Below are 14,528 nucleotides of genomic sequence, written 5' to 3' on the forward strand. Positions count from 1 at the left end.
GGGCACCAGGGGCTTTGAATGCTGATGGGAGGGGGACACGAGGGAATGTGAATGCTTGTAGGAGGGGGCACCAGGGACTGTGACTGCTGGTAGGAGGGGGCACCAGGGACTGTGACTGCTGGTGGGAGGGGGACACCAGTGACTGTGACTGCTGGTGAGAGGGGGACACCAGGGAATGTGACTGCTGGTGAGAGGGGGACACCAGGGATTGTGACTGCTGGTGGGAGGGGGACACCAGGGACTGTGACTGCTGGTGTGAGCGGGACACCAGGTAATGTGACTGCTGGTGAGAGGGGGACACAAGGGACTGTGACTGCTGGTGAGAGGGGGACACCAGGGAATGTGACTGCTGGTGAGAGGGGACACCAGGGACTGTGACTGCTGGTGAGAGGGGGACACCAGGGACTGTGACTGCTGGTGAGAGGGGACACGAGGGATTGTGACTGCTGGTGAGAGAGGGACACCAGGGATTGTGGCTGCTGGTGAGAGGGGTACACCAGGGACTGTGACTGCTGGTGAGACGGGGACACCAGGGAATGTGACTGCTGGTGGGAGGGGGACTTGAGGGAATGTGACTGCTGGTGAGAGGGGGACACGAGGGACTGTGACTGCTGGTGAGAGGGGACACGAGGGAATGTGACTGCTGGTGGGAGGGGGATACCAGGGACTGTGACTGCTGGTGGGAGGGAAACACGAGGGACTGTGACTGCTGGTGGATGACATTGAGAATATGAACAAGAAGCATTCAGAATAAATGCAGCAGTTTGTATTACTTTTTTGAATAAAGTACTTGGGACAGCAGCAGGCCATTCAGCAGCTTAAGACCACTTCTGAAAAGGATGTTGTAAATCATTTAGTCAAATCACATGACTGAATGTTTTGTTTTCCTTCGTGAAAATCTCTGGATTTTAATTTATTTTTACCATATATTTTATATGTTTGATTGAACAATAACCAAAACAATGTTTTCAACAAAAACGTGTCTATATAACTCCACTGCATTATTTTTGTACTTTTTATTCTCCATGGAGTATAATTGTCAAACGTATATTAAGCTTGTTTTTATTGCCTCATTCAAATAACAGGTATTTGAAGTGTTTGGACCAGTTTCTCATCCATTCTACATTTTACGATTTAATTCTATTGAAGACATCACTGCAAAGGAAATCAAGCTGCAAGAGGTCTTCTACTTTGCCCCTGCAGTAAAGGATTTCACTCAATACATCTTTACAGAGCACCTCAAGCAGTAAGTTAATTTTCACACACATTGTGTTTCTACCTCACTAGTTGATAATTCCTCAGTTAAGAAAAACAAAATCATGAATCCCAGTAGTGTTTGGCAGTGGTATGCCATGAAAACAAGGTTCATTTTCAATCCATGTTTTGTTCTTGTATTTATCAAATATACTTGGTGACTTTCCACAGCAGTAATGATGTTAGACCGAGGAGGGATGTTACTTGTTTATCTCTGAATTGCTTGCTATGCGTCAGGAGAAAAAGTTGAAAGTTTGTTAAATTTTTAAAATATTGAGCCAGATCTTCAATCCCAATGCAACAAGTGATGAGAACAGCATCGTTCTATGTTCTCTCAACACTGGGGATTCACACGCACAGAGACAGGTGCCAGCCCTACACTGGGCACTATCTGCAAATGTGATTGAACCCACAACCTTTTCGGTGGTTTTGACTGTATTACACCCAGGAAAAGTTAGCAGCATTACAACCTCATCAGGGGCGAGATTCTCCGACCCCCCCCGCCGGGTCGGAGAATCGCCGGGGGCTGGCGTGAATCCCGCCCCTGCCGGTTGCCGAATTCTCCGGCACCGGAGATTTGGCGGGGGCGGGAATAGCGCCGCGCCGGTTGGCGACCCCCCCCCCCCCGCGATTCTCCGGCCCGAGTGGGCCGAAGTACGCTGCTAGAATGCCTGTCCCGCCGGCATAGATTAAACCACCTACCTTACCGGCGGGACAAGGCGGCGCGGGCAGGCTCCGGGGTCCTTGGGAGGGGGGGGGGGGCGCGGGGCGATCTGGCCCTGGGGGGTGCCCCCACGGTGGCCTGGCCCGCGATCTGGGCCCACCGATCCGCGGGCGGGCCTGTGCCGTGGGGGCACTCTTTTCCGCCTTCGCCACGGTCTCCACCATGGCGGAGGCGGAAGAGACTTCCTCCACTGCGCATGCGCGGGAATGCCGTCAGCGGCCGCTAACGCTCCCGCGCATGCGCCGCCCGGAGATGTCATTTCCGCGCCAGCTGGCGGGGCACCGAAGGCCTTTTCCGCCAGCTGGCGGGGTGGAAATTCGTCCGGCGTGGGCCTAGCCCCTTAAGGTTGGGGCTCGGCCCCCCAAAATGCGGAGCATTTCGCACCTTTGGGGCGGCGCGATGCCCGACTGATTTGCGCCATTTTGGGCGCCAGTCGGCGGACATCGCGCCGTTACCGGAGAACTTCGTCCCTGATCTCGGGATAACCATTGCAACGGCCAATATCGATGCCTCGCGGGGCTCAACCATCCCTGACCCCACTCCAAGTGAGTACAGTCTCACTGGAACTCCCTGACCAACTGAATTCCCTAGGCCAGACACTCGCCCACACTCTCCAAGGTCCAACCCATCTCACTGGTCTGTTAAGGATCTTTAACTTATCTGGTCTACAAATTGGTGCTGTAAAAGGGGGGGGTAGCTTGGGCTCCTTCCATCCGACACAGCTGCTCTCGATGCTAGGCCCTAGGGACGCGCTGCGCTGCCGGATCTTGCCCCGCCTGAGTTGGAAGGTCGGGTGAGACAGGATCTGGGAAAAAAATTACGGCTATGAAAGTAGGGACTAGTGTGTCAGTGCACATGGTCAAGATGGATCAATCAAGTTGAATTAGGAATAGCTGTTGTCTTTGGAAATTACCTTGTATACATGCATAAACCATGTCAAAGACCTGCTATTAAATTAACAAAACTGTATGTAGCTAGATCAGTCAGGACAATAAAATATGAAGTTAAGCATGGTCCGATGGTTACTACGCACATGGAACAAAATACTTAGAATTTCACTTTCCTAAAATTAATTGCTCATTTCCTATTTTGAATAATTCCCGTGAGTTTTTAAGCACTTGGGAAGTTAGTTTTGAGATGATTAGAATTATACCTGTTAAATCGGTGGTTTAGCCATGACACTTTGCAAGAAACAAATGCCTTCCATTGTCATTTGTTTTAAAAATAGATTTCATGGATAAGCTGAGTGGCACTGTAAGCTGTGACATTGTCCTTTTGCTTATAGTACCCATCTTTGAATACAGGTTAAACTGAGACTGAATTTCCTGTGGTTCTGAGAGGACTAGCTGAAATGTGGTTAGGTGTTGTAAACTGCCACTGCCTTTAAATTATCAGACTGCTTGTCAGATATACATTACAGGGTGAGCAGAAATTTGCTCCAACTAAATATTAAGACGAAAACCATTGTCTTTGTCCACGACCACAAGCTCCACACTATACTGCACACTCTTCTCCCCAGACACTGACTCCATGTAGTTGTCAGTGACTCAACCAGACTGTTCACAACCTTGATGATATATTTGAACCCAAGATGTTATAGGGGCTATATAAATGCAAATTCCTATTGTCTTCAAATTAAGGAACATAATTTAGTTTTGTGAAAAATTTGTTTGGATGAGATAGATTAGAAATAATTGCTTTACACAGGAGGTGATGAGTTTTTGATTAGAATCTGTCAGGCAGGCTAATGTCTTCGAGAATATTTGAAACTGAACATGTCTATGTAACTTACAAATTTGCATTGAACAGAGCTGCCAGTCATATTCAAACCTTTGATTTGCTTCCTTCTTGCTCTCCAGTTTAAAACAAAATCCTATGCAGATTAAAAAGTAATTTTAGTATTTTATGCTTAGAGCTTCAGTCTTTTTAATCAGCAAATGGATGGTTGAGAGGTGGTAAAGGAGAAGCACGTGTATTTGTTGCATTTGTTAAGAGTTTGTATGATCTCAAGGTTAGGTCTCAGCTGAATAAATATATTGTTTTCCACATTTCCATCAATGGAGAACAATTTAAATTGTGTAGTTAATCCGAGCTACAGAAAAAGTCTGCTGCTGTTAAATTTTATCCTTCATCAGATTACACAGTGACCTTGACGTTGACTTTGCTTTGATTTTGACTTTATTAAAAGCAATTTCCCTTCACACTAGTAATCTCTATCTATTGTGATTGAAATCTTTGAGGAATATGTGATTGTTTATTGCGTTTGTTTGGCTGGCAGCAAACTAGTCGACATAACATTGATTTAGGAATAGTTTGCTGCCCAAAATATAAGTTTTATTGCAAAATTAATAGCCCGATTAATACTTTCTTGTTGAATCGATCCTTTCTTTGTGTCATGACCATTTCCTAGAATTTAAGTACATTTCTCCAGACTTCAAAGTGTTCTATTTTTGTTGTTGGTAAGCCTTGATTTTCCACTCAACTCTGGGTTTCCCAGAGCTATGTGTGCTTTATCCCACCATTTTACTGCAATCAATACCCTGATACCCTCTCCATTCAAACATTTTCTTCCTTTTTAAAGTATCTACATAAATTTTCTACTCATGGCATTTCCCTTCACAATCTTTCCCAGTGCAGTGATTGATTGTCCCCAAATAATGGGCAATCCGGCACCTCACCTTAAAATTTTCATCCATACTTTAAAATTCCTGTACGTTACCTCCCTCATGTTTCTGTGATCTCCAACCTTCGAGTCCTGTCAGATCTCTGGAGTGTTCTAATTCTGGCATCTTGATTTTGATTACTACCATTAGTAGCAATACCTTTAGCTACCAAGACCTAAACTCTGGAATTTCCTGCCTAAACCTCTCTACCTCTCTTTCTTTCTTGAAGTCTTTGTTTACACCCTACCAAACTTTGAACAAACATTTGCTCATCTGCTCCAATACCTCCATGTGACTCATGCCAAGTTTTATTTGATAAAACTCTTGTGAAGCAAGCAAGGTGTGTTTGCCCAGCGATTTCAGCAGTGGGAAACACTCCATGTTCCTGCACCCACCACAGGACTTGGTCCCCAGAATGGAGAATTCTGCCCTGTGTAATTGTTTATGTCATAAGGGATTCAATAGTAAGGTGACTAGATGGACCTTTCTGCAATTGTCTGCAATTGTCAACATGAGTCCAAAAATGCTTGACATATAATAGATTTGTTCGCAGAATTGAAGGGATCATGGTAGAATACAGCACTGGCAATACACAAGAAAGCATGGAGTAGTGGTGAATAATTGTTTTTTATACTGTACGTAAGTGGGCAGCGATGACCGAGCATGTTGAACCTGCTGGTCAGTTTGATAAATATTAAAGTCCTGAACTTGATTATACTAGACGTAATTGCATAGTTGGCAGATGATATGAAACCCAGAAATGTGGTATTTCGAATCATTAGTCTTTAGCATAGCTAGAATTTAATTATGCAACAGTTTAATTATTTAATTCAAGCCTATGTCAGAGCATGAATTATATGTTTATGAAAGTAAAGTGGCCATAGTCCCAGATGGCCATCGGCTGCTTTCCCCTTTGAGGGGGAAGGCTGACTGGTGGTGATTTAACCTGAGGATCGCCACACCTCCAGTGAGGCGTAAGGTTGAGAAGGCGGCGCCTTCATGAATAACTTCAACCGGTACGGGAAATGAACCCGCCCTGTTGGCCTCGTCTGCATCACAAACCAGGTATTGTATGTTACATGTTGACTGGGGAGGTGAAATGTTGAGGGTTCACTGTTTTTCTTGAATTATATTAACATAGACCTGGGCATACAGGGCGCAATTTCAAAATCTGCTGATGTTGCAAGACTTTGCAATATTGTGAACTGTGAGGATCGTGGATATAGACAGTGTTGCCTTTTTTTACTTACTGTAAATATGGCAATCAATGAGGTTGCCCTTCTTTCTTTGGATATCAATATTATATTGGACATCAGAGTCGCCAGGTATCAAATGATACCACCACAAGGTTCAACCGGGTATCGATCAAAGAGCCAAACACCAGTTAGTTAGTTCAAGATCAAGGGTACTTTATTTACACACAATTAATCATGCAACATAAACACTAATAGTTAAACTACACCTATCAACTATGACAACCTGTACTTAACTTCAGGCACCCGGCTTAGGTCAGAGGAACAATGGCCGTTGTTCGATTCTGGGTCTATCGGGTCTGTAGAAGTAACTGCTGCTCAGCTGGGCTCATCCATCTGGTAGCGGGTGTTTAACTTGAACTTGCTGCACTTGGAAGTAGAGGTTGCCGGAGCGCCAGGTCCAAGAGAGGCTGAACACATGGTGGTCTCTCTTTATATCCTTGGGGGTTTTCGCGCTCTTTTTGGCGGTCCTTCAGTTTGGACCTCCCTAATTGGGTACTTCTTGATCACTGTGTTCGATTTGAACCAATAAAGGGGCGGGTGGGTGCCTTGAATACTGGGCGTCTCCTAAGCGCTCATTGACCGCGTTGTTTACGCTTCCCGAGTACAGGGAGTGGCACCGAAATGTTGGGATTGTATCGGTCGCTCAAGTATCAGTCCTTTGCCTGGCGGAGATGGGCCATCAAAATACTAATCGGTTGGGGGTTTCGATACCGCCTGGATTCCTCGCTCACAAATATACATTCAGGCTCTGAGCCTGCCTGAATCTCGCATTGTCCATTTTTCCCGTTATGCTTTGCGACCTTCCCTGTTCCTTATTATAAGTGGCCACCCCAGATGGCTACAACAGGCCAGTGGAATGGCCAGATATGTGGCAGATGAAATTTAATGTAGGGAAGTATGAAGTGATACATTTTGGTCAGAAGATGGAGGAGCGTGACTACCTTGGATGGAGGAGTGGGACTACCTTGGATGGAGGGGTGGGACTACCTTGAATGGAGGGGCGGGACTACCTTGGATGGAGGGGCGGGACTACCTTGGATGGAGGGGCAGGACCACCTTGGATGGAGGGGCGGGACTGCCTTGGATGGAGGCGTGGCCTGCCTTGGACGGAGGGGCGGGGCTGTCTTGGACAGAGGGGCGGGGTTGTCTTGGACGGAGGGGCGGGGCTGTCTTGGATAGAGGGGCGGGGCTACCATGGATGATGTTGCAGAGAGTTGACACTGCTGAATGGCCTCCAGTACTATAAACAATTCTATGATTCTGGCATAGATACGTTCAAAAAGCTTGATAAGCAAACGAGGAAGAATTAAGCTGAAGATTACCCTGATAGTGTGATCAAGAAGGGTGGAAGGAGGCTTGTGTTCAACATAAACACAAACATAAATGAGGTGGGCCAAATGGTCCTGTAAATTGTATGTAAAGCTGCCAGCAGGGAATGCAACCATACCTCAGTCCATTGAGCTAAAGTCAGCAAGCTACCATTAGGATAATGATGCTGCTTTAGGTCCTGGTAACCTTAAACTGATGAGAAAGCTGTGTGCAAGGTCTGTATTTTTTTTAACCTTGGCTGAGACTTCCAGCAGCAGCATGATGTCCTGGGCATCGCCTTCCCCGAGGCACCTCTTAACCTTCCTCCAGCCACCTCTTAACCTTCCCCCAGCCACCTCTTAACCTTCCCCCAGCCACCTCTTAACCTTCCCCCAGCCACCTCTTAACCTTCCCCCAGCCACCTCTTAACCTTCCCCCAGCCACGTCTTAACCTTCCCCCAGCCACCTCTAAACCTTCACCAGCCACCTCTTAACCTTCCCCCAGCCACCTCTTAACCTTCCCCCAGCCACCTCTTAACCTTCCCCCAGCCACCTCTTAACCTTCCCCCAGCCACCTCTTAACCTTCCCCCAGCCACCTCTTAACCTTCCCCCAGCCACCTCTTAACCTTCCCCCAGCCACCTCTTAACCTTCCCCCAGCCACCTCTTAACCTTCCCCCAGCCACCTCTTAACCTTCCCCCAGCCACCTCTTAACCTTCCCCCAGCCACCTCTTAACCTTCCCCCAGCCACCTCTTAACCTTCCCCCAGCCACCTCTTAACCTTCCCCCAGCCACCTCTTAACCTTCCCCCAGCCACCTCTTAACCTTCCCCCAGCCACCTCTTAACCTTCCCCCAGCCACCTCTTAACCTTCCCCCAGCCACCTCTTAACCTTCCCCCAGCCACCTCTTAACCTTCCCCCAGCCACCTCTTAACCTTCCCCCAGCCACCTCTTAACCTTCCCCCAGCCACCTCTTAACCTTCCCCCAGCCACCTCTTAACCTTTCCCCAGCCACCTCTTAACCTTCCCCCAGCCACCTCTTAACCTTTCCCCAGCCACCTCTTAACCTTTCCCCAGCCACCTCTTGACCTTCCCCCAGCCACCTCTTAACCTCCCCCAGCCACCTCTTGACCTTCCCCGAGCCGCCTCTAGACCTTCCCCGAGCCACCTCTTAACCTTCCCCCAGCCACCTCTTAACCTTCCCCCAGCCACCTCTTAACCTTAGCCCAGCCACCTCTTAACCTTCCCCCAGCCACCTCTTAACCTTCCCCCAGCCACCTCTTAACCTTCCCCCAGCCACCTCTTAACCTTCCCCCAGCCACCTCTTAACCTTCCCCCAGCCACCTCTTAACCTTCCCCCAGCCACCTCGTAACCTTCCCCCACCACCTCTTAACATTCCCCAGCCACCTCGTAACCTTCCCCCAGCCACCTCGTAACCTTCCCCAGCCACCTCTTAACCTTCCCCCAGCCACCTCTTAACATGGTGGTCTCTCTTTATATCCTTGGGGGTTTTCGCGCTCTTTTTGGCGGTCCTTCAGTTTGGACCTCACTAATTGGGTACTTCTTGATCACTGTGTTCGATTTGAACCAATAAAGGGGCGGGTGGGTGCCTTGATGACTGGGCGTCTCCTAAGCGCTCATTGACCGTGTTGTTTACGCTTCCCGAGTACAGGGAGTGGCACCGAAATGTTGGGATTGTATCGGTCGCTCAAGTATCAGTCCTTTGCCTGGCGGAGATGGGCCATCAAAATACTAATCGGTTGGGGGTTTCGATACCGCCTGGATTCCTCGCTCACAAATATACATTCAGGCTCTGAGCCTGCCTGAATCTCGCATTGTCCATTTTTCCCGTTATGCTTTGCGACCTTCCCTGTTCCTTATTATAAGTGGCCATCCCAGATGGCTACAACAGGCCAGTGGAATGGCCAGATATGTGGCAGATGAAATTTAATGTAGGGAAGTATGAAGTGATACATTTTGGTCAGAAGATGGAGGAGTGGGACTACCTTGGATGGAGGGGTGGGACTACATTGAATGGAGGGGCGGGACTGCCTTGGATGGAGGGGCGGGACTGCCTTGGATGGAGGGGCGGGACTGCCTTGGATGGAGGGGCGGGACTGCCTTGGACGGAGGGGCGGGGCTGTCTTGGACAGAGGGGCGGGGTTGTCTTGGATGGAGGGGCGGGGCTACCTTGGATGATGTTGCAGAGAGTTGACACTGCTGAATGGCCTCCAGTACTATAAACAATTCTATGATTCTGGCATACATACGTTCAAAAAGCTTGATAAGCAAACAAGGAAGAATTAAGCTGAAGATTACCCTGATAGTGTGATCAAGAAGGGTGGAAGGAGGCTTGTGTTGAACATAAACACCAACATAAATGAGGTGGGCCAAATGGTCCTGTAAATTGTATGTAAAGCTGCCAGCAGGGAATACAACCATACCTCAGTCCATTGGAGCTAAAGTCAGCAAGCTACCATTAGGATAATGATGCTGCTTTAGGTCCTGGTAAGCTTAAACTGATGAGAAAGCTGTGTGCAAGGTCTGTATTTTTTTTAACCTTGGCTGAGACTTCCAGCAGCAGCATGATGTCCTGGGCATGGCCTTCCCCGAGCCACCTCTTAACCTTCCCCCAGCCACCTCTTAACCTTCCCCCAGCCACCTCTTAACCTTCCCCCAGCCACCTCTGAACCTTCCCCCAGCCACCTCGTAACCTTCCCCCAGCCACCTCGTAACCTTCCCCCAGCCACCTCGTAACCTTCCCCCAGCCACCTCTTAACATTCCCCAGCCACCTCGTAACCTTCCCCCAGCCACCTCGTAACCTTCCCCAGCCACCTCTTAACCTTCCCCCAGCCACCTCTTAACCTTCCCCCAGCCACCTCTTAACCTTCCCCCAGCCACCTCTTAACCTTCCCCCAGCCACCTCTTAACCTTCCCCCAGCCACCTCTTAACCTTCCCCCGGCCACCTCTTAACCTTCCCCCAGCCACCTCTTAACCTTCCCCCAGCCACCTCTTAACCTTCCCCCAGCCACCTCTTAACCTTCCCCCAGCCACCTCTAAACCTTCCCCCAGCCACCTCTAAACCTTTCCCCAGCCACCTCTTAACCTTTCCCCAGCCACCTCTTAACCTTCCCCCAGCCACCTCTTAACCTTCCCCCAGCCACCTCTTAACCTTCCCCCAGCCACCTCTTAACCTTCCCCCAGCCACCTCTTAACCTTCCCCCAGCCACCTCTTAACCTTCCCCCAGCCACCTCTTAACCTTCCCCCAGCCACCTCTTAACCTTCCCCCAGCCACCTCTTAACCTTCCCCCAGCCACCTCTTAACCTTCCCCCAGCCACCTCTTAACCTTCCCCCAGCCACCTCTTAACCTTCCCCCAGCCACCTCTTAACCTTCCCCCAGCCACCTCTTAACCTTCCCCCAGCCACCTCTTAACCTTCCCCCAGCCACCTCTTAACCTTCCCCCAGCCACCTCTTAACCTTCCCCCAGCCACCTCTTAACCTTCCCCCAGCCACCTCTTAACCTTCCCCCAGCCACCTCTTAACCTTCCCCCAGCCACCTCTTAACCTTCCCCCAGCCACCTCTTAACCTTCCCCCAGCCACCTCTTAACCTTCCCCCAGCCACCTCTTAACCTTCCCCCAGCCACCTCTTAACCTTCCCCCTGCCACCTCTTAACCTTCCCCCAGCCACCTCTTAACCTTCCCCCAGCCACCTCTTAACCTCCCCCAGCCACCTCTTAACCTTCCCCCAGCCACCTCTTAACCTTCCCCCAGCCACCTCTTAACCTTCCCCCAGCCACCTCTTAACCTTCCCAGGCTCGGGATTCACACCCACACCGCGGCGAGTTCCAGACGTGCCAGTCAACCCTTTGTCTCGTCTGAATTCAAACTCCAGGAATTAATGTTCAAATTTGCCATTGTGCCCCACAAGACAACGTGCCCCACAAGACAACGTGCCCCACAGGACAGCGTGCCCCACAAGACAGCGTGCCCCACAAGACAGCGTGCCCCACAAGACAGCATGCACGCGAGCGCACAAAGACTGCATGCATTCCTGCACATAAGAAGTGACCTTGCTTTAAAACTGCAACATATAGAAATTTCCCATTTAATTATCAAGTAACTGTTTTAAATGTATAAATGAAGCTTTATTTGGAAAGTAACTACTGTAATTGCATATCCTTTTTATAGAACTTTTTGAAACATTTTTTAAGATTAGGTCTCTGATATTCAAAATACGATACAGCTGAACAATAAAGATTATTGATCTGCTTAGATGATCAATACAGGTACTAGTATCACAGTGTGCTATCTGTATCTATAATATACAGAGATGTAGGTTTATGTATGTTCCATGTTGCAAAATGTCAGTCATACTAACGGCCGCCCTGCCCCCGACTTGAGGGCGCGACATGGTCTACGAACAATTTACCCAGCTCTGTTCCTTGTGAAATCTAACAGCAAATTTACATATTAAAATGAGCAGCAAGTTTCACTCCAATATGCTCTCGCCAGATCTGCCCAAGGCATTGAGATCTAATCTATTCACCTCGGAGACCCCAGGTGAACACCATTTAGCACAGGTGTCCACAAACGGGGATCAGGCGGAATGGCACTGGGGGGTTTCTCCCGGAGTCTCCCAGGGATCAGGGGGGCTCTGGGTGTCTGGGCTCTGGGCAGGGTGGCATCTGAGTGCCTGGATGACATTTTGCCCATGCTGGGGATCAGGTTCAGGGGTCGCTACCCTTATTAGGTGGGATGTGGGGAGCTTGATGACCTCCTTATAGGTGAGTGGGGGCGTGTGGGGAAGTCGGGGGTCACGTATCCTGCGACTTGCACTAAAAACAATCAAACACTGCTGCTTGTCAAAAGTGAGAGCCAAAGTTTGGGAATGAAGAAGATAATTAATTGTTGACTAGTGACCCATTATTTTGCCAATGCAATGGAATATGCAAATGTCATTTCAAATCAAATAGAGCAACATTTTGTAATTTGATAGATGTGGAAAAACGTTTCTAACACACACAACACCGTTTAGTTGTAAAATACTCCCTGTACATCGTTTAACAAAAGGCAAAACTAGGGGACATTCACTCAGTTTGTAATGTCATTTACTTTGCTTCATATTTCTTCCATTCCAAAACAATGTTGACAAATGGACAACACCACAAACTCTGCAACACTTGCTCCAGTACACTGTATCAAACTGTTCCCCTTTGCTACAAATTATCAAACATCTTCACCACAGGAATGTTTGCCAGTTCGGTCTTTTATCCTTTTTACCTGTGAGGTATTTGCAGCATCTGGCTGCAGGCAGGCTAACTGATGCTGGAGAATCCTGTTGCCCGGGCATCTTATTGGGCCTGGTCCATGTCAATGTTTATATCATTAGCTGCCTGGGCAAACAGGACATCCGTGATGGCCACCGGGAGCGGTGATGCTCCTCCTCGTAATGCAAAGTCTGCGAGGTCATGGCACAGGTGCCGTACTGTCTACTTGCTGAGGCGGAGCCTCCTGCGGCAGGCACGATACATTATCTGTTCAAACGACCAGCGACTCCTGCACACCTTGGGCCATCGCCGGCCTCCCCCTCTGGGTCCCTCTCTTACCTGATGGGCGGCCGGTTCCTCAGGGCGGGGGGCAGGCCATGCACATGGGCCACCACCTCGAGCCTCTGTTGCGCTGCTTTCTCCAGCGTCTGGCCACCTGGCCTGCCAGCAGCACTATGAGGGCAGCTTCCCCGGGGTCCAAGATATCATCCATCTCATGTAATAGCTGTAAGGAATTGGACAGGATGTGAGACTGACAACTAGTGGTGTCTTCCTCCCTGGGAACCTCCTTACCCCCCCCCCCCCCCCCCCCCCAACATAGCCTGCCCACGCACCCCTGGCTGTAGCAGGGGGCCCTGGTCACCGGACTCCAGGCCCTGTACCCCAGACACCCGGACTAAATGTTACCTGTACCAGGCACCTCACCGGTGCACACCCTCTGGTTATGGAAATGTCTCTGGTGCTGGGGTCCAACCCCTGGGTGTTCGGATGTTGGCCGCTGCGTCCGTGGCTTCCTGCATGCTCAGGCACAGGGTCCCGGCTAGACACATGAAATGCTCACTTAACTATGGTTGCCAATTCCTTAGACGCAATAGCCTTCTGCCTCACGGCCAGAGGCCAATGCTGTCTGCGGGAGTTGAGGGTGATTGGTGCAGCAGACAGGCAGGGGCTGGGATTTCCCCTGTCAAGGGGGTGGCATGGTGGACCTGCGAGCGGTGAGACACAAACCCACCCCCAATCTCCCCACCAATGGAGGCCCAGCCATACCGAGGCTGGGCACCTGGGAGGGCTCCCCTACCCCCCAGCATTGAGGCAGCAAACCCAGTGCCTCCAGGCTCGCAACACCTGTCCCTCTGGGCTCATTGCCTAGGGTCTAAGGAAGTTACTCACCACCTCGGGTCCCCGCAGCATCCAGTGCGCCAGCTTCACGTTTTTAAAAGTGCATACTAATCGGCGCCTACGTGACCACTTGCTGGGGAGGTGGCTGCATCACAGGAGATCTTTAGATAGCCACATGATACCCAGATCTTTAGATAGGGAGTCGCTCTCGTTAATTGTATGAAGATTCATCTTAAGTGGTGATTATTGGTTTCTTGCCACGCTACAATGGGATCCTGATTTCGCCAACAAGAGCCTGCCGTTTAGATCGCAAATAGATCTGTGCCCAGCGCGGTTCTCGATTTTGGTCTCTCCCATGATCTAATGGCTGCTTTGTGCTCTTGCTCAAGCACAACACGGCCAGTAAATCGCGCCCACAATGAGCTGAATGGTCTCCTTTTCTGCTGTAAGGTTCTGTCAGAAGTAAAAGCAGTTATGAACTGCACAGTTCTAGTTTTTAAAACAAGATATAGATGATTATGTACTAATCTTGTAACAACCAATCTATCATCATGCTCTGTGGGATTTGCATATTTATCATCTCTGACTCTGAAGCATGAAACTGTAGCCATTGAAATAAATTATTCAGCCTTAATTCATTTTTAATTTAAAAAAAAATATTTTCATTGCAATTTAATCATTTTTTGCAATGTTTACAAAAAGACCATACATTAACATAAAGCAGGAATAACCCCCCCCCCCCCCCAACTGTTTAAGTATTTGGTTGGTGTCATATCCCATATTGCATATTTTAATAATTGTTTTTTGTTACACAATAGGACTTTGAATTTAGAGAACAGAGCTGATCATTTTAATTGTGAGGGAGTTGGAAAGTTCCATACCAGTAATTGTTCAAGCTTGACATTTTGCATCACCGCCTTTCGGCCATAT

General features: G+C 49.1%; 1 protein-coding gene across 1 annotated transcript in view; it reads left to right on the plus strand.

Moving 5' to 3' along the window:
* naf1 (nuclear assembly factor 1 homolog (S. cerevisiae)) overlaps positions 1 to 14,528 on the plus strand; it is a 543,280-nt gene that overhangs the window by 218,704 nt on the left and 310,048 nt on the right. The window contains exon 6 of the mRNA XM_072496154.1: positions 1,086 to 1,246. Coding sequence (XP_072352255.1) covers positions 1,086 to 1,246 — 161 coding nt within the window. The remainder of the gene's footprint in view (positions 1 to 1,085; positions 1,247 to 14,528) is intronic.

Source organism: Scyliorhinus torazame, chromosome 3 (assembly GCF_047496885.1).
Source record: "Scyliorhinus torazame isolate Kashiwa2021f chromosome 3, sScyTor2.1, whole genome shotgun sequence".
Classification (NCBI taxonomy): domain Eukaryota; kingdom Metazoa; phylum Chordata; class Chondrichthyes; order Carcharhiniformes; family Scyliorhinidae; genus Scyliorhinus; species Scyliorhinus torazame.